The sequence below is a fragment of the Nelumbo nucifera genome, chromosome 3, assembly GCF_055504915.1.
Source record: "Nelumbo nucifera cultivar China Antique chromosome 3, China Antique-T2T, whole genome shotgun sequence".
In the NCBI taxonomy this organism is placed as follows: Eukaryota; Viridiplantae; Streptophyta; class Magnoliopsida; order Proteales; family Nelumbonaceae; genus Nelumbo; species Nelumbo nucifera.
The window spans coordinates 84,131,958-84,152,527 of NC_142651.1; the positions used below are offsets into that span (position 1 = coordinate 84,131,958).

The 20,570-nt window shown below is 37.9% G+C and overlaps 1 protein-coding gene across 3 annotated transcripts in view; it reads left to right on the plus strand.

Moving 5' to 3' along the window:
- LOC104585971 (putative callose synthase 6) overlaps nt 1-20,570 on the plus strand; it is an 80,638-nt gene that overhangs the window by 29,955 nt on the left and 30,113 nt on the right. For 2 of the 3 annotated variants that reach the window (XR_733382.3, XM_010243036.3), the window contains exons 18-39: nt 4,895-4,976; nt 5,062-5,111; nt 5,196-5,282; nt 5,522-5,626; nt 5,737-5,805; nt 6,255-6,343; nt 6,430-6,511; nt 6,628-6,791; nt 6,893-7,016; nt 7,116-7,213; nt 7,298-7,448; nt 7,569-7,720; nt 12,753-12,862; nt 12,953-13,066; nt 13,156-13,224; nt 13,364-13,553; nt 13,644-13,746; nt 14,122-14,244; nt 14,319-14,437; nt 14,585-14,668; nt 16,651-16,763; nt 16,835-17,064. Coding sequence is in view for 2 of the 3 variants with exons in the window: in XM_010243036.3 (XP_010241338.1) it covers nt 4,895-4,976; nt 5,062-5,111; nt 5,196-5,282; nt 5,522-5,626; nt 5,737-5,805; nt 6,255-6,343; nt 6,430-6,511; nt 6,628-6,791; nt 6,893-7,016; nt 7,116-7,213; nt 7,298-7,448; nt 7,569-7,720; nt 12,753-12,862; nt 12,953-13,066; nt 13,156-13,224; nt 13,364-13,553; nt 13,644-13,746; nt 14,122-14,244; nt 14,319-14,437; nt 14,585-14,668; nt 16,651-16,763; nt 16,835-17,064 (2,508 nt within the window). In the remaining variant the exon portion in view is untranslated. Of the gene's footprint in view, nt 1-4,894; nt 4,977-5,061; nt 5,112-5,195; nt 5,283-5,521; nt 5,627-5,736; nt 5,806-6,251; nt 6,344-6,429; nt 6,512-6,627; nt 6,792-6,892; nt 7,017-7,115; nt 7,214-7,297; nt 7,449-7,568; nt 7,721-12,752; nt 12,863-12,952; nt 13,067-13,155; nt 13,225-13,363; nt 13,554-13,643; nt 13,747-14,121; nt 14,245-14,318; nt 14,438-14,584; nt 14,669-16,650; nt 16,764-16,834; nt 17,065-20,570 lie in introns of all 3 variants that reach the window. The other variant, XM_088899608.1, reaches the window with a different exon arrangement.

Below are 20,570 nucleotides of genomic sequence, written 5' to 3' on the forward strand. Positions count from 1 at the left end.
AAAGTAATCTATGCCATAAGTCTGAGTGTACCCTTTTGTATCCAACCTCGTCTTGTACCTTTCTATACTTCCATTAGCCTTGTACTTCATTGTATAAACCCATTTACATCCAATTATCTCCTTGCCATGAGGTAAATCCATAATCTCCCATGTTTGATTTTTAATCAATGCTTTCATTTCCTCCTACACAACTGTCTTTTACTTAGGTTTGGAGAAAGCCTCACTAACACTCTTGGGTATAGACACAGAATTGAGGGAGCAAAGGAAGACCCGATATGAAGGGGATAATCCATTGTAGGAAAGATGGTGTGAAATGCAATGAGCAATACACTTCCTCTTCCCTTTTTGGAGTGCAATAGGGAGGTCTAGGTCATCTGCAATGGTGTTAGGTGTATGGATAGTAGTATCAATAGGAACTAAACCATTAGAGGAAACAAGAAGCATATCTGGGTCTATGTCAGTTGAACCAGGAATCTCTGATGAGCTGATAGGGAATGATGTGGGTTCCTCTGCTGTGAAATCAACCTCCCTGTGCTATCGTAGGTGTTGTCGAGTAAAACACTGAGAGGCAGGACACAATGGAGGTGGCAAAGTGGGTTGTGTAGGTGGGTCAGACACTAGAGTGGACAAATGAGCTGGAACAAGAAGTGGTATAGATTGCTCACTTCCTTCCCCAAAACACTCCCCCTAAGAAGAACCCCTCGAGAGAAAAGGTGTGGACTCAAAAAAAGTGACATCCATAATAACATGCTGACTCCCGGAGACTGGATCATAACAATAATACCCTTCTGGTTTCCTGCATACCCAAGGAAGACAAACTTCTTCGCCTTAGGGTCCAGCTTTAAGCGGTGAGGACCAAGAACATGGACAAAGTGTACACATCCAAAAACCTTTAGAGGAATATGGAACATCTCCCCCTTAGGAAAAAGAAAACTAAATGGAGTGCTATATCCAAGAACACGAAAAGGCACCCGATTAATTAAGAAAACTGCTGTAAGAACGGAGTGCTACATCATGCTTCTTGCAACTTCCACAATATGTTTGTTCTTCCTTTTTGCTACACCATTCTGTTGTGGAGTGTATGTACAATTGCTTTGATGGACTACTCCATGCAGCAATAGGTATGATGTCAGTTTTTTTTTTTCAAAGTATTCCCTGTCATTATCTGATATAAACACTTACACTCGTACCCCAAATTGCGTCAACACCATCTAATGGAACTGTTGAACCAAAGACGGTACCTCATCACGGGATCTCATCAAATATACCCAAGAGTGTCGAGAATAATCATCCACATCAAAAACAGAAGAACATCTTTTATTGCTTGCTTTAAAGGAATGTCTACAATGCTTTCCAAGTTGGCAACCTTCACACTCCAAGCTAGACAAGCTGACAGACTAAAACAATTTTGGAAACAAAAAAACGCAAAGAAGCAAAAGACAAATGCCCTAACCGATTATGCCAAAAAATTAAAAAATTTAAGCACAATTGGATGGGGTCAAAGTATCACAAGTGGTGCAGTGAATAATAGGATGTTTAGTACAAGAACAAACATTTTTATGGATTGCATTTGGCAAGTCAAATTCATTTTGATCACCTTGTTGAAGAGGACTATGTGTAGGATTTACCTTGTGAGTGTTAGACAATGTAGCACAAATTGCCTTTAGTATTTCCACACCTACATGTGGAGGCTGAATCCTTTGATGGTGAGAGTAAACATAAGGTTATTGAGGGATAGTGGGAGTAGGAATCATGGAAGGAATAGGTAATGGGAACTGAACCTGAACTTTTGAGACATGGGGTCATAGCACTTGTACCCCTTTTAAGCAAAGGGATACCCAAGAAATAGGAAGAAAAAAGGGTGGGCTTACCACTTATATGGTTGGATGCCGCTGAATCATTGAAGCCTTGAAAGGAATAGTAAAAGACATGTAGAGCATTGACCTGTTTACTTGAGCCTTCAACATAAGATGTAGAAAGTGTCAAGGCGGGCTTTTCCAAGTGTTGTAGAACCCTACCAAATTGTTCCAATTGATCATGTATGCTACATAGTAGACCCTGCTTTGATCTAGATCTAGTAGAATTACTTTGGGTAGCAATGGTAGAAGCTGATGAAGCAGGATCGGACTTACTATCAAGAGAGGTTGAGATAGTAACAACATGGGCTGCACTGAACTTCTTTTCTGTTTACCCTTTTCATTCAATCAGGCAGAAAATACAATGATTTAGTGACAAGAGGTCACCCCAACTCTTACAAAAGAGAAGCAAAAAATTACAACTAGACTTGTTGGTGTAGTGCGATCTGGCGACTCTCATGTGTCTGATGACTCGGATGCTGATTCGGATGCTTGCCTTGTTGGTGGCCGAGCTAAGGATGGCCGAGCTGAACTGTTATGCAAGAGAGGTAAAGCTAGAGTGCCCAGGTTGTTTTTACCCAGGGGGGGCACTCCGATGCTTAAGTCAACAAGTTGTGTTGAGAGTTCTTAAGAGATAAGAGAATGCCAGAGCTTGATTGTGCGTACCTTCTCAGGTGAAATGGGTGCTTTATATAGACATGAGTGACCTAAGACCTCTTGCAACGGGTCTTAGGTTCTCGGGGAGCCATTTCTGTTAACTTGGGAGAGTAATTATGTCGGTTACATAATTCGCGCAGGGGTTGTGGTCCGTTCGATTAACTCCGATGCGTGCGATGCGGTAGGCCGGCCTAACGGTTGACTCGTTAGTACTCCGGAGATCTTGGACTAGCAACGGATCTATGTGACAAGTCAACGAGCTTGCCTTGCAGATCGCCAATAGTACTTCTCGTAGCTCATCCGGTAGGTCGCTTACTCGCTGGGAGACCTATCAGCCTGGCTTGGCCAAGGTATTTGAGGTTGGCCTAGGTGAGGTGCTACAAACCGACTTGCCGAGGTGATCCGGTTGCTCAGTGCTGAGGTGTCACTTGAAAGCCACGTGTCGATATGTAATTCGGAGGACCAAATTATCCCTCATCACTTATAGATTCAAAGTATTTCAGAAGTCATCTCCAAAGTTTGTTTTGCTTAAACCTTCGAATTCTGGCAGAACTAAGGGCCACCCTACAATCCTTGAACTGATGACAGCCCCTAACTCTCTATTGCTTCTTGATTTGCCTTCTTATTTCTTTCTTTCTAGGTTTCCCAGCATACAGTAAACAGAACACAGCTCCAAATGATTTTTGTTCTGATGCTTCCATTCACCCTTGGCCAGCAGCCAAATATCTCCATGCAGTCACTAGGACCCCATCCATCCATGTTGAACAGCTTGAAAAAAATAGGCCCAAATACTCCTAATGAAACTGTAGAGCACTAGAAGGTGAAGAATAAGCTCCTCTTCAGAGTTCAGACAAACAACGTGGGCATCTACTCGGAAACTGATGACCTTTCTTTTTCAGATTGTCTTGAGTCTGGATACTTCCCATTGAAATGAGCCAAGCAAAAGCCTCCACCCTTGGGGGAACTGGCTTCCCCCAAACCCCTTTAATTGAATCAGACTCTGCCTGATTTCTGGACAAAGCATTGTATAGGGACTTGACGGAAAATCTTCCACTTCTATTTTCTTTCCACCATCTAGCATCTGGAAGTGAAGGATTTACTTCCACCTCTTGAAGCTTCGCTAACAGCCCCACACATTCCTCTATTTGCCTTATCCTTATCATTTTTCTCAATTCCTTCCTATTGGAGTTGTGAAGATATATCTTGATGTATATTATTAGTATAGTCCTTGTTATACAGTATTATTATTTTATTTGCTCTTTTTATCTTTCAGTCCTATAGGGGCATTCTTGTAACTGTACATATCTTTTGATATAAAAGGGGCTCTTTGGGATGGGGGTTGACTATTCTTGACACCCCTGAATCTGCTCTCTCTTGTTCTCAGTTCTGCTCACATGGTATCAGAGCAGGTCATTTGTATCAGCATGGGAGTTTTGGTTTCTACACAAGATTGAAGAGTGTTTTTCAAGGCTTCCATCAATACTGTTCGGATTCTGATCTGGATTTACTTAATATTTGTAGTAATTTCCACAATTACTATTTATAGTAAACCATGGGTTGCTATTTTTAGTAATTCTGATTTCTTATATTAGTAGTTTGTGTGAAAAGAGAGCATTTCATAAATCTGTGGGAGGGGATTCTTTTTGTTGATTTTGTAAAGTAGTAAATGGTGGACACTCCATAAACAGTATACTATACCTTTTCTCTGCTATGGCCTACATGGCCTGATCACTTCTTGTGAATTTCTCTCTCCTTTTGGGTAATATAATACACTCTATCATTCAAAAAAGAAAAAAAACATTAGTAGTTTGCATGTTATGGTCATTCTTTTGTTGAGTCCACAATTGAGCAGTTTCCTAATTTTAGGAATGGCCTTTTTTTTATAATTTGGTAGAATTGGTAAGTTGATAAAAATTTGTTGTGTATGAGTCCACAGATTTGATATCTTTGATTTTAGTGGTTTTGCATTAGGATTATTATGAGACAGAAGCAAGCTTGTTTGTATATAACATACTCTGGCATCTTTTAGAGAAACACTAATATATCAATTCTCTTTTTTTTTTTGATTTAAAATTTGCAAATGTCTGTTTCTCTCAATAGCATATTGCTATTGTGTGGTTTTTCTACTATTTTGTGTTTCAATTCCTCAGATTTGATTACTAATTGCTGTTTCTAAATATCTATTGCCATTGTAAAGTCTGTTTAAACTGTTATCAGTAAAATCAAACAAGTAAAAATCCTTCTTTATTGCACTTTATGGAAAACCATTTGCTATGTTCCCAATGTCAACTTTGAGCATCATGGAGTTTCTCTCTTTAAAGATATTTTCAACCAATGGATTGGAATGTGTACAAGTCCTGATTGAAACCTTCTGTAAATAGATATTCCCTTTAGTTGAACCAACAAAGCTGATCATGGAGATAGGAGTGAGTAGTTATACCTGGCATGAGTTCTTTCCCAATGGTAAGATTTCATTTACCCTGATAATAGTTTGTTGGGTTTTTAGTCTGAAAATTTTGCCTATACTGAGATATCAAAACTGATGCAGTAAAGCATAATATTGGTGTTGTCATTTCCATATGGGCACCTGTTGTTTTGGTAAGCAACTGAGAAGATATGATATTCAAATTGCCTTTGCACTATGTTTTTTTTAGATTCCTATGTGATGTTGTTTGCGTATAGGTGTATTTCATGGATGCACAGATATGGTATGCTATCTTCTCCACCATATTTGGTGGTATACATGGAGCATTCAGCCACCTGGGGGAGGTTAGTGGCCATTTTGTTCTCATGCCTTGATGAAACATGCCATCTCTGATTACATTTGGTGATCCTTCTAGAACAATCACTATTGTTTCTTGATAAAGAGTTTTCAAGTCTTCTTCTTTGCTTGCTTTTTCTTGGTTTAGATTCTACTATATTTTTCTGTATAGAAATAATGAATAGGAAGCATTTTACTTTATTTTTCCCCGTTCTGAACTTTAGCTATGCATTTTGGCCACCCTTAGATACGTACACTTGGGATGCTAAGGTCTAGATTTGAATCTGTGCCAATAGCTTTCACCGAACGTCTTGTGCCTTTACCAAAAGATGAAATGAAAAGTGAAAACCAGGTAATAAAATTGCCAGAAGATATTATTACTATCCTGTATTTATATTACATATTGATGCATTTCACAACTCTGGATTTGCTAAGCTCTGAGCTTATATTTAAATATAACAGGGTATCTTCTCTAGAATTCTGGAATGTCTTGTGCCTTCATCAAAAGACAAAATGAAAAATGAAAACCAGGTAATGAAATTACTGGGAGATATTATTATCTTGTATTTTTAATTTTACATATTGATGCATTTCACAACTTGGTAAAACTATGATCTTGGTGAGTATTGTGTATGTGGCAATATGCAGTTTCATTTAAAATCTTTGTTGAGTTGCATTTGCCCAACTTGACAGTGAAACTCAACTTTGAATCTGTGATGGGAAACGGCATTGATTTTTTAGTTGTAAGTTGGGAAAAATATCAGGGTCTGGGTGCATTGCCCAAATCCTTTTTTGCCTCTTTCAAGAAAAAAAAAGGAGATTTGATCAGGTTTGAACTGCAACCTGTTTTTGGTATTAGCCAATCTGAATTATCAAGACTTAACTTGTCATGTCCTGTCAATAATTGCCACTTCTTAATTCAGGCCTTTTTAAATGACAAATCGTTTTTTCCTCTAAAACTGAATCCTCTGAAATAGCAGCATGATGAACGAAAGAACATTGCAAAATTCTCTCAGCTGTGGAATGAATTCATCAATTCTTTGCGACAGGAGGACTTAATCAGTAATAGGTTGAATCTGAATCTTCCTTACATTATTGTCAATATAGGGCTTTAATTTTAAGTTCAGCTCCTTGAGTAGGTTTTTTATTGTCCAGGGAGAAAAGCCTGCTTCTTGTGCCATATGCTTCAGGTTTTGTATCTGTTGTCCAATGGCCACCTTTTCTTCTTGCCAGTAAGGTATGTCTCATGTGTTATTTCTTGTGATCATTTGCCTGATGGATATGTTTTTTTTTTTTTTTTGTGTGTGTGTGTGTCTTGCTTGACTCTTTCATTTAATTTCTGCCTTTACATAGATACCTATTGCATTGAATATGGCAAAAGATTTCAAGGGGAAGGATGATGCAGATCTGTTTAAAAAGATTAAGAATGATGATTACATGCTTTCGGCAGTGATAGAATGTTATGAAACACTAAAGGATATACTACTTGGTCTTATGAATGATGATGCAGAAAAAAAGTAAGGAGTAGAAAATGCTTTTTGTATACCCATCATTTTTCTTCATCTATATTTCTTTGTGTATTAGATGTCATGACATTTTGGCTTTTCTTTCCATCCAGATTGATTCGTGACATATGTGAGCACGTGGATGTTAGCATAAAGAAGAAAATTTTCTTGAACCACTTCCGAATGAGTGGGCTGCCTCTGCTTAATGAAAAGTTGGAAAAATTGCTAAACCTTTTGGTAACATCTTGCTTCAATGCTGCATTTATTTATTTTTATTGCTGACCTGGAGAATAATCCATGCTCATTGGCTATGAGGTTTTCATACTTTGTTAACAGAAAGAAAAAGATATTGAGCTATACCGGACCCAAATCATCAATGTCCTTCAAGATATTATGGAGATCATTGCTGAGGATATTATGGTTAATGGACCCGAGTAAGATTCTTCATAGATGAAAACTTTGTCAGATAAACAGACTGGGACTTGATTAATATATCCTTTTTTTTTTCCTTTTACTAGTATTACTTCAAAATATAATCAACATGGAGGTGACGGTCAAGATGAAATATTGGAGGAGAAATCCGAAAATATAAACCTCAGTGAAAAAATGGAGCAGAAATTTGAAAAAATAAACCTCAGTCGTATGCAAAGTAGAGATTGGATGGAGAAGGTACATATCATGCTCATTGTCATTTGGATCATTACATCTTGTACTCTATATTTCTGTATGATCACTCGTGTTATTCATTTTTTCTTTGTTCTGTTTGTGTTTCTTTTATTATTTGTGCAGGTTGTTAGGCTTCATTTGCTTTTGACTGTAAAGGAATCAGCAATAAATGTTCCCACGAATTTGGAAGCTCGACGCCGAATAACTTTCTTTACCAATTCCTTATTTATGAAAATGCCAAGTGCTCCAAAAGTCCGTGAAATGCTTTCTTTCAGGTTAGATCCTCTGTATCAGTTCTATCATTCTATCTTAATCTCAGTTTTTGTTTCCAGTGACTTGTTAATAGCTTGTTGAGATCTGAGTCTTGAAACCTAGGGTTTGTATTGTGACTTCATGGATGTTAGATTCAAACGTACTTTCAAAATCTGTATTTTGTAGGCTCCGTTTGGTTTGTGGGATAGGAAGGGAAAAAAGGAATGGTCTTCCTTCCCATGTTTGGTTTGTGGGGGATGTCATAGGATGGGATGTGAAAAATGTGGGATTGCAATTCTCAATTCTTGGGAAATCGCCACCATCTTGGTGTGGAAGAAAGTGGGAAAGGAGAGGGAAACTTGCTTAACATAAAAAACAACTTCCTTTGTAGTATTTTTAAGAGTTAATATGAGACCCATGAACCATTAATAAATTATCTATTATTTAATAAAATAATTTAATTCAATTAATAAACATATTAATTGATTAATAATTAATAACAAAAATTTAAAATTTATAAGTTAATTAATAATGAGTATTAATAAAATAAAATATGAATTAATACTTAGTAATTAATTATTAATTATTATTTAGGCTGATTTTCTCGCTATTAATCATGTGTTGTCGGATTGAAAATTTTGGATTTTCGTCTGAAATTGAGTGAATATCATGCATTGGAAATCTTGAACAAATTTTGGCACCTTATCTCTAGACCGCATGGGATACACCCATGTGTATCTGGTGTAATAATCAATAAGTGTAATAAAGTTTCGATGGCCAGTATCAGATGGTAAAATAATAGGGCCCCAAACATCAGAGTAAACAATATGGAAAGGAAAATCAGATCTATTATTTCTTGAAGCAAAATGATTTCTACAATGTTTGCTCAACTAACAAGTTTGACATGTGAACTCAAACATTGACATTGACTTGAATAATTCTGGAAACAAAAACTTTAGTGACTCAAAAGATAAATGACCCAAGCTACTATGCCATAAATAAATTTGACTGTTATTTGATTGACTCTTAGACTCAACAACTGCAAGGCTAGCTTTGTTCTCCATCATGTAGACGCCATCCACCATACAACCTTTATCAATCATTTTCCCCGAGGCCAAATCCTATATCACACAAGAAAAAGGAAAAGTTACTGAATAGTTTAACGAATTTGTAATATTACTAACAGAAAACAAGTTTATAGGCATTGGAACATGTAACACATTAAGAAGGGAAGTTCAAAAGGAAGGGAGATGGTTCCTTGACCAACTATGGTAGAAAAAGAGCCATCAGCTAGTCTCACCTTGCCCCTACCAAATAATAGTTGATAGGATTGAAAGCAATATGACTTATCAATCATATGGTACGAGGCTCCAGAATCTATTATCCAGGGGGAGTCTGAGGGTTGAGAGGACAAATGGAAAGCAGTGGCAGAATTACCATTACCTGATGTAGATGCAAAGGAAGTTGAGGGGGTGGAGGGGAATCCAAATGGTCACGAAAAGAATTAATGATATCTTCCTTGGGATCGGTCATGGAGGGGCGTTCCTGGCTCAAGGTAGCAATAGATGGTTGAGACTCCTGAGAGGCTAAGTTTGTTGCATTCAACTTCTTCTGACCTTGCTGTCTTGGTTTCTTATTTTGATATGATTTTTTACTCAGCTCTTGGGCCCACTTTGGCTTCCCATGAAGTTCCCAACATATATCCTAATTATGTCTAGACTTCTGACAATGAGTGCACCATAACTTATCCTTTTCATCAACTTTCTTTCGGAAGTCACTCTTCTTAACGGAATTACCACCTCTTGTAACTACACTCCCTTTAACTGCTAAGGCAATTTGCTCCCTCTCAGAATTATTCATCACATTCCGTTTGCTCTCTTCTGACTATTTTAGGGCATACACTTCTTGCACTGTTGGGAGATCTTTACTTCCCAATATTTGAACCCTAATAGACTCATATGTAGGGTTCAGCCCCAAGAGGAAGGCAAAAACCCATTGCTAGGAAACCAAAGAGTTGTAGGCCTTGGCATCTACATCACATTTCCAGTCTATGTTCTGATAATGGTCTAGTTCTTTCCAAATTGAGGTTAAGTCTGAATGGTAAACAAAGAGACTCCTCTCCCCCTGCTTACAAGTTGAGGATGCAACTTGCAATTGATAAATTCTGGTATAATGCCATTGTTCTGAATAAGTGGATTTAGCATGCTCCCAAATCTCATGAGTTGTTTCTACCCACATGAAGGTCTTCCTTACTTGTGGCAACATAGACAATAACATCCATGACATCACCATAATGTTTTCCTAGTCCCACCTATCATGTTCTACACCCCCAGACTTTGGTTCTTTAACTTTACCATTAATATAACCCACTTTCCCCCTTGCAATTATGCAAAGCTTGATTCCCGTTGACCATTCTAGATAATTGAGACCATCAAAAGGGATCACAGCCATGGGGAAAGTCATGTCAAATCTTCCATTCACTCCATTTTGACTGGAAGACACACCAGACATACCAAAATCCTCAGAAGACATAGTACTTGTTCTTAGTTAAGCCACAGTTCAGTCAAGGTTCTTGTTCTCAGTTCAGCCACAGTTCAATCACAATTCAGTGCTTGTTCTCACACTACCACCCTACTGAACCAGTTCCAGAGACAAAACAAATCAATTCTAGGTTTGAACAGTCCCTGCGAGTAACACTTCACCAGGTTTTGGCCACACGACTACTGCAGTCTTTAACAAATAAGTAGAAAACTGCTGTCATAGTTGTTCCAGATCATTCAGACCTGAACAGCCCACCTTTCTGGGCACAAAATAGGATCACTTGATCCACACAAGCTGAGAAATCACCCTTTCACAACCCACTTAACTGGATACAAAAAGATCATTTGATCCATAGAAATTGAGAGAAAATAGAGAAAAGCACCCTTACAGCATATAATCTCCCTTCCCTAGGTGTTTTCTTGGCCCACGACCAAGAGGGAAAGGGAAGAATTGCACAGGATATCCTTTCAGGTCAACCCAATGTACTCTTCCTTAGGTTTGATCCACAAGAAATAGAGAAAACCAGAAAAATTGAGAAAAATTTTGGGCAAACTGCCTCTAATCCAAAATCTCCCGCTTTGATACCATGTTTTCTTGGTAAAGATCAGTAGAAAGTAAGAACATTTCGAAGAGAGAAGAGAGAGATATTTTGGAGTCAAAAAACTTGATTGGTAGCGCCAACTCTAGAATTTTAACAGTTTTAACAGGTTTTTAAGGAGTCTTTTTTCCTACTTTGTTTGAATCAGTCCAAGTGTCCAATCTAAAGTGTGAAAGTTGTGAGTTAGCAAAACATTGTATATCAATCTATACTTTGATTAACAAAAGAAGCATTGTTCCTTTTGAAATTGTGCATATTGATGTTTGGGGACCATATCATATCATTGCTATGGAGGGATACAAGTATTTCTTGTTATTTATTGATGGTTATTCTCGTTTCTCTTGGGTTTATCTCATGTGTTCACGTGATGAGGTCCCTACCTTGACCCGTGTCTTCCACCAAATGGTTCTTACTCAATTTGGGGTGAGGTTCAAAACTTTCAGATCTAATAATGCCAAAGAGTACTTCATTAAATCATTGAATTCATACCTCATTGAATATGGGGTTATTCATCAGAGCACCTGTCCTCATACCCCTCAGCAAAATGGGATAGTTGAGAGAAAGAACAGGCACATCCTTGAGGTTGCAAGAAACATTATGCTTAATTCAAATGTTCCTATATTTTTTTGGGGATGCAATTCATACGGATGTGTATCTCATTAACCAAGTTCCCTCTCGTATATTGGGTATGAAAGCTCCCTTCACTTTATCCTAAGAAAGACTTGTTTACTAAAGTCTTTGGTTGCACATGTTTTGTTCAGATTTTGGGTCCTAATCATTCTAAATTTGATCCAAAAGCCTCCAAATGCATTTTCCTTGGTTATGCACAAAATCAAAAAGGATATTGTTGTTATGACCCAATTTCTAGTTCTCAGTTTGTGCCCATGGATGTTACCTTTTTTGAGGATGTTCTCTTTTATCCGGGAGTTTCATCTCAAGGGGAGAGAGAAGAGAGGGGTGTGTTTGTTCCTGAAGTTCCCCTTCCTATTCCTATTCCTATTCTTGAAAAGGAATTATTTGGTGCTCTTGATCAGCCTAGGCCAGTTCCAGTTTCCTCTGCAACACCTGATCCAGATACTACCACTTCACCTTCCACTCTTGAGACTACCACTACAAGCCATTGTCTTCTACTAATGATCTTGACCTTCCCATTATAGCCTGTAAGGGGAAACGGAGATGTATCACATCCACTGCTCATTGCATATCTCAGTTTCTTTCATATAACCACCTTTTCCCATCCTATAAATCTTATTTGGCATCCATTTCTGCTATATCCATTCCTAAAACTGTGCAAGAAGCTCTCTCTATGCTTGAGTGGAAAGATGCAATGAAGGAGGAAATGAATGCACTCATTAAAAATGAGACATGGGAGCTGGTGGATCAACCTGAAGGAAAGAAACCAGTTGGGTGCAGATGGGTGTTCTCCATGAGGCTAGTCAGTAATTTGAAAATGGAAGGGAGAGAGACTATTGCTTGATAATGATTTGGTGTTGAGCTCAGAGGGTTTATCTAAAGTGGTTCATAGCTTACTTTGTTGGGATATGGCAAAGCCTTAGTGGTGTAGGGGTAGGGGATGGTGGAAGTTGGAGATGGAATGGTAGAGAGCAATAAAGGGAGAGGCAGATGGAGTCGATGTAAAAAGTAGAGGTGGTTTGAGTGGATGGGGGTGCCCTCTTTTTAGCTTTCTTTTTGTCATATATCCAACTGATACACCAAAATTCTTAGGACTTTTGGAACACATCAAGCATGAATAGACCTTCCACTTACACCAAAGTAGTTCTATTTATTGTTCCGTGCTTGGATGGCCATGTGCTCCTTAATATTAGTCTATTAACTGTGGATGAGAGTTGACTGGCTGCTTTTGTTTTCTAACTTCTTATGCTAACTTCAAATAACTTGTCTTTTTCTTGATTTAGTGTCCTGACTCCATATTTCAAAGAAGATGTTCTCTATTCTGTGGAAGAACTTAGAAAGGAAAATGAGGATGGAATATCAACTTTATTTTACCTACAGAAAATATATCCTGGTAATTCTTGATGCTTCATGCATTTTTTTACTTTTTTTTACTGAAAATGGTATAAAATAATACCAAATGTTCACTGTGACCGAAAACCAGATGAATGGAACAATTTTATGGAACGTATAAAGGATCCAATTTATGCTGGAAAAGAGAAGTCAGAATTGGTTCGTCTCTGGGTATCTCACAGAGGGCAAACTCTTTCTAGGACAGGTTTGAATGATGAGGAATTTTTCAGCCTATCTTCCTTTATGTTTGTCATCTTTATTAGCATTACCATCCTGATTAAACTTTTGTATCAGTGAGAGGGATGATGTACTATAGGCAAGCACTAGAACTCCAATGCTTTCTTGAGATGGCAGAAGATGAAGGTAAGCAAGTTGTGCCATGGATGTCTTGTCATTCTTTAGATCAATTTATTCACCTTTTGTTAACATTGTATTGTTGTACCATAGATTAGCAACTGCTGATCCTAATAACTAACCCTGAGTTATAATGTTCATTATGCAGCTATTTTTTCGGGTTACCGGACAATTGATATGAATAACAATCATGCTGAGGCTGTTGCTGCCCGTTCACAGGCTGTGGCTGATATGAAGTTCACTTATGTTGTTTCTTGTCAGGTTTATGGTATGCAGAAAAAATCCGGTGATGCTCGAGACAAGAATTCTTCTCAGAACATTTTGAATCTCATGCAACAGTAAGCTATACTAATTCCGATTCAACTCCTCAAAACTTCTTGAAACCTGTTAAATTGTTCATTAATTTCAATTGTACAAAATCTATACAGGTATCCATCATTACGTGTTGCTTACATTGATGAGGGAGAGGATACAGTGAACGGAAAATCTGAAAAGGTTTATTATTCTGTGCTTCTCAAGGGAGCAGATGAGGTACAGAACTGTGAACAAATCTATTCAACAACTAGTGAAACATAAATTATTGAATATATATGACTTGCATCTTCTACAGAAGTAAATATCCATGTACAGAGTTTATTCAACAATTGACAGAAAACAGATAAAAACTTCCTATGCTTCAAAATGCTGTTTTTCCTACCAGATATGTGTTTTCTATACCTTATGGTAGTAGGCTTACCAACTATTTTCTGATTGCTCACCACTTTGAAGGTTATTCATGATTCCTGGGATCCATGCAACTTGTTAGATTTGTGGGTTAAGTTAATATCACTTCTATGATTTAGGATGATATGAGATTGCGCATCTTACTTATTACATATGAATTATGCTTGCCTATTTATTTGATAGGAAATTTATCGAATCAAGCTCCCAGGTCCTCCAACAGATATTGGTGAAGGAAAACCAGAAAATCAAAATCATGCCATAATTTTCACTCGTGGGGAAGCACTTCAGACCATAGACATGAATCAGGTAACAGCCACTTGGTATCCATTCATAGGTAAGATAAGTTCAGTCACTGATCTTTTTTCCTTCATCATGTTTAGGATAATTACCTTGAGGAAGCCTTCAAGATGAGAAATGTTCTACAAGAGTTAGTAAAATTACGTCGTAGACAACGGAAACCTACAATCTTGGGTCTTAGGGAGCACATTTTTACTGGAAGGCTAGTCTTATCATACTTCTCTGTACATTTAGTTTGATCTTGAGGAGTTCTGCTTCTGGATTAAAATACAACCTAGTAATATTCAAAAGACATATTGACAGCATAATATGATTTGAAGTGCTTAGTTTTGTCCTCTCATGTTTTCAGTGTTTCATCCCTCGCTTGGTTCATGTCCAATCAGGAGACAAGCTTTGTAACTATTGGGCAAAGGATTTTAGCAAATCCTCTTAGGTAAGGATCATCATCATCATCCAAACCTTATCCTAACCATATGTGGTTGGCTACATGAATCCTGTTTTTTCATTCTATTCTGTTTAATACCATATCCATTGAAAGGTAAGGATGTTATGCATTATTACATTTATTCCACTGTATCAGGAATTTGTGTCGATTAATTTGCATAAACTGAAAAATGCATCTCCATTCTGGCAATATGAGATCCTGACCAATCTTGGTTAACTTTTAAAAGTGAATATGAGATTTGAGACCAAAGAGACTTAAATGGACATTCTCTATTGAATGGCAATTGATTATCGTTCATCCAAGATTTAGGGATATATGCATCAATTGATTTATCTTAACAAAAATTCACAAATAGAAAGACGCATTTGTTATATAGGCTGATTAATCTTAAAAGGAAACTGCACAGTATAATTGTTGATTAGAAAAAGTTCTAATTGCTGACTGACCCCCAAAAAAAAAAGAAAAAGGTTATATATGCTGTGGACTTGCAAAACAAAGGGCTCTTATATGAAGAAGGCAATCGTTGATCCCTGAAAATGTGCTTGTTTCTGATCCAATCATTCCTAGTCATGCCACTCATAATATTAGCATCTTCTCCTCAGTTATGCTCATTTGAACTCGCTTCTTGATTGTCCAACACATTGTTTCATATAATGCTGGAAGGAAAACTTCCTTTTGGTCTAAGTGCTTAATCCAATTAATCAATGTGATCCTTGCATCTCTTTACCTGTATTCAAATCTATGAGCAACATCCCATTCACTTTCTCCCTCACTGTAAATGATTGAACCAAGGTAATGGAAATGGTTACTTTGGGCTATCTATTGATTCATTAATTTTATTTATCTGCTTCAATTAAGATTGCAATGCATGTTTTATTTCGGTTTGACTTATCTAAAAACCTTTTCATTCTAATGCTTCTCTTTATAGTTCTAGATTTGGATTTAGCAATCTATACTCTCTTCAATCAAAGGCTATTTTGTCTGCAAAAAACTTATAGCATGGAATTTCATTGCATAAGTGTTTGATTAATTCATCTATTATCAATGCAAAAACATTTGGACTAAGCACTAACCCTTTCTGTGGACTTACCATGGTTAAAAACTCTGTTGTCTCTTCCTAAAGTGGGTTAACATTAGTTATTACTCTATACTACATATTTCTAGTCATTTTAACTGTAGAAACCACTGATGTGGTCCCCACCTCTTTCTATTGTACTCGTATACAACTACTAGTTATTTAAGTGTCAGTCCACAATTAGTTGTTAGTCTTTTATTAGGACTTTAGTCTTTTATTAGGACTTTAATTATTGTCTTTTATTAGGATTTTAATTTTTCCATGTAAGCACTCTTATCCTTACTTCAAAATTAATATAAATAGAAAGAGGGGGGCGGCAGATTAAGCATCCTCTTCTTTTCTGAAATCCTTCCTTTGAAATCTTCTTCTCTTCTTTTCTCTTTCTCTTCTCATTCTCTCCTCTCATCCTCTTAATTTCCTGTTGATTATACACCACAGCTTGGGCTGTTAGTAGTCTCATACGACTACATTAACTTACCTTGATGCCCCTTTCTTTCTCAAAGATCACCAGACCACCACCTCCTTAGAAATAAATAAATACCATGTGATGGTCAACTGTAAAAGCAAGGCCCTCCTGCGTATGTAAACCTTATTATTGTACATGTCCTTTTATTATTAGACATATTATGAAATTTTGAGGTGCATGCTTCTTATTGGATCTGATCCATATGCATACCTACAGAGGGGAGCTTTCCCATGTATTTTACATCTTGAACAAATAAAACTAACAAGAGAAGATAGTGTGACCAATATTACAATGGCAGATTCCACTACAAAAAAAAAAATCCCAAATAACTGGAATTTTCAAATTTTAAATGTTTTAGCTCAAATTGGATGGTATTTAATGGCATTACCAAGTCGATTTTCTGATTGATGTTCATTTCTAACTTAATAGGGTGAGGTTCCATTATGGTCATCCTGATATATTTGACAGAATTTTTCACCTGACAAGAGGTGGAATAAGCAAAGCTTCAAAAGGAATTAATTTAAGCGAGGATATATTTTCAGGTAAATATGTATTCTTAAATTATTACAGGTGGATGTATGTCATTAGATGGTTAACTTTTAAATCTCTACAGGATTTAATTCAACTCTTCGTGGGGGGTATGTTACTCATCACGAGTATATCCAAGTCGGAAAGGGTCGTGATGTAGGAATGAATCAAATATCACTTTTTGAGGCTAAGGTGGCAAATGGAAATGGAGAACAGACAATGAGCCGTGAAGTTTATCGACTAGGACGTCGATTTGACTTTTATAGAATGCTATCATTCTACTTTACCACAGTTGGTTTCTACTTTAGTAGCATGGTATGTTTTTCTGACTTGAATAAGTGTAGAAAATAATTGACAATCTGATACATGCCTTGAAAAATCTCTCATGACTAGGTTTTCTTCTGAAAATGGATGCAAGTTAACTGGATCTTGGGTTTAGGTGCAATGCTTGTGAAGTTCTCATTGGACCTCTAATATATATGTAACTACTGATATTGAAAGCTGCATTTCATGTGGAACAGTTCTTTATTTTTGTTATTTTTCCTATCTATTCAGTAGGAAAAGTTTGCAAAGTGAACATGTATCTTTAAAATTTGAACATTTCCATTGTACCCAAGTCTGTCCTACCCATTGTTAGACCTATTAGGAAAGATGCTAGAAAAATTCAAGTGCAACAAGGTCTTAGTTTCTAAGTGAAGTAGGAAGTTTTACAAGGTGTTCAGATTGCAAAAGACATGAATTTGGAGAACCTAGTGATTGAAGGGGACTCCAAGGTAGTGGTAGGATGACTAAGAAATCCAGATTCAGTGATTTGGTGTTATAGAAATGAAATGAAGAAGTTCCAGTGGTTAACACAGCAGATGAATCTAAGTATACAATGGGTGGGAAGGGAGGCAATTGCATTGGCTGATTCTTTAGCAAAGCAAGGGGTAATTAGGGATCAGTTGTATTGGGCGCAATTGTAATTACAGTGCTAGCTCTGATTTAATAGTGAGGCTACATCTCACGCCTCCTTATGGGATGCTTGTAACAGTGCTATTTTTGTTCTCAATGAAATTTAATGATCTTTTACTTATAAAAAAAAAAAGTGAAGTAGGAATTTGCAAGAAAAATCAGCCATTTGAAGAATGGAGAAACCTATAGCACAAGATTACTATTTTCAGTAAAACAAAATTACTATTTATTTTCAAGTTTGGACTTACTACAGAGGTTTGTGGTGTTTCCATTACCAATGTTGCCCCGTCTCTTGATGCCATTTCGGCCTTGGTGGTGACTTTGGTGAATGGTCCAAAGGAGGGAGAAGAAAGGGGAGGAGGAGCTTGGGCGGAGGGGTGGGGCAGAGGCGAGTGAGCTTGCTAATGTTGGTCATCTGAGAGTTTCAGAAAGTGGAGATGGGTCTAGAGAAGGTACAGTTGTTGTTCCTGAAATTTGGGATTTTTCATAAGACAAGTTGTCTTCGGATTTTTCTTCTTTTAAGGAGGTGGTGGTTGGTAAGCTAGGTGTAGATTTGGGTCGTAAGAGGAAGGTAGAGGAAAGAGATGAGATTTCTGTTAGAGAGTTGGTTCCCCAAAACTCGTAGCCCAAGTAACTTGCACCAATGTTTTAAAACACAGAGGCATGACGCGAGGCATTCCACTACCTAGAGGCGTGAGGCGTAGTTCAGAATGTAAGAGGCATAAGCCTCCCGAACACAAGGAAGCATAAGCCTCCTTAAGAGGAGCGGGGATGAGGAGAAAGAAGAGGAAGAAGATCTCATTTTTCTTTATTTTTAATAAAAATATTTTATATTAAGAAAAATGAAGATGCATAGCACTAGTTGAAATTGAAAGGGGGGGGGGGCTGGGAGTCTGGGGGGTGAAGCCCCCCAGCCAAGGGGCCCAGGGGCTTAGTGCCCTGCCCACTTTCTTTCCCCTTCCCTTCCCTTACCTTTCCTTTTCTTTTCTTTCTTTTTCTCTTTCTTTCTTTTTCTTCCCCTTCCCTTTCTTCTTCTTTCCTTTCCTTATTTTTTTTTCTTTTTTTTTTTATGTACTTTTACATGAGGTGTGCCTGAGGCGTAAGCCTCTAGCACACCTCATGAAAAAAGTGTATGAGGCATACACCTCAAAGGTGTCAGCGTCTCTAGCATACACCTCAAGGCATTTTGGGGGCGCCTCACCTGGGGGCGTGCCTCTAGGTGTACACTTCCTACGCCTTTTTTCTCATCTAAAACATGGTCTGATTGGAGCAGGGACAACAAAAAATTATAAGAGGGTGTATTTAAGAATGGGGGGAAGTTGGCACCAAGGTTTTGGATAGGGTTGAATCACTTGACCACTTCAGTTCAGATTCCAGCTTGGTGAATTTGTCTCAAGAGAAGAGGAAAAATGGTGGAGAGTCTCAAGAGAAGAGGAAAAATGGTGGAGATGAAAATACAGGAAATTTGGTTGGTAAAACCTTTGTTGAAAAAGGGAGAAGGGTGCTTGGCTCTTGAGAAATTGCTGAGAGAAATGTTGAGGTTGGCAAGAGTCTTGGTCTGTTCTTTCTAGGTGGTGAGGCATTTGCTAGAAATGCCATCGGGGAGTTCGAAAGGAAAAGGGGGGAAGATAGTGTAAAGAAGAGTGCAATAGGGGAAGGAGGAGAGGTCTAGAATGAGGCTGATGATGGGCAAGAGGAGATGCTCTAGGGGGAGGATTAGTGATGACATTTTTTTGTTGTGTTTTGTTTTGTTTTGGAAGAGTCAAGTGGTTGTCCTTGGTGCGGGGGTGGTGTCGGAAGTTGGAGGCTTCTAGGAGATTGGCATTGAGTTGTATTCTTGGAGTTCTTTTTTGTTTTTTATGGCTGCTTGTTGTTGTTTAGTTGGTGTTGTTGCTTTCTCACAGTGATATCTTGTCACCTTTCTCTTGTACTTAGTCTCATTTTCTTAATGAAAAATTTCTTTATGAAAAGGAAAATCAGCCCCAACCCTTTACATCTCTACACTCCCCCTCAAACTAATGCCATGAGGGAGAGAAATGTGATCGACAAGGAACTAATCTCTAATGTAGTGGAAATCAACTTCAATATGCTTGTGCACTCATGGAACATTGGATTAGTGGCTAATCTTTATTGCACTCATATTATTTGCAAATAGGGGAACCGCGGATGAGTGGTCAACTATTAGGTCCATAAGGACTTTAAGCCAAATGATTTCACAACAGGTAGATGACATACCACGGTATTCTTGATGTCTAGTTGAAAGAGAGGCCAATCATACATTGCTACTTGTTCTGTTCTTCTCCTCAAAACCTGTGTTCTACTGCTCTCTCACCACTCTTTCTCCTTCTTCTTCTTCACTTTCTCTTCTCTTCGAACCTGAAATTTCTTAGTGATCAAGACTGATAGCAGTCTTGATCAACTACATGGTATCAGAGCCAAGTTAGGGTTTCTCATGTGAGCCTAATACCAGCCGACCACATGAGAATCTCCTAGGACTGGAAGCTAAAAAGGAGGAGTTCACAGACTGATTCTTGGAGATCGCCAGAAGTGCTAGCAGCTATTGGAAACTTGCTAGGGTTGCAAAGTGTTGGTGGTCAGGAAGGATCAGAGGAGACTAGGGTTCGGGTAACCCTAGAAGGCAGCAAACATTTTTTCCTTGTAAGCTATTTACTTTCTAAGAGAAGTTCTATCAGAGAAGATAGGTTGGACCTATCTGGAGGGGAAGGCCGAACCATTCTAGGGTTTTCTCTCTTCGATTCACTAGGGTTTTACAGCAAACCCTAGGCCGAACTGTCTCAACTGTGTTTCTCTCTACTCTAGGGTTTGAAAGTGATCTTGCGGCAAGCCCTAGTGTTTGACTGAACCTT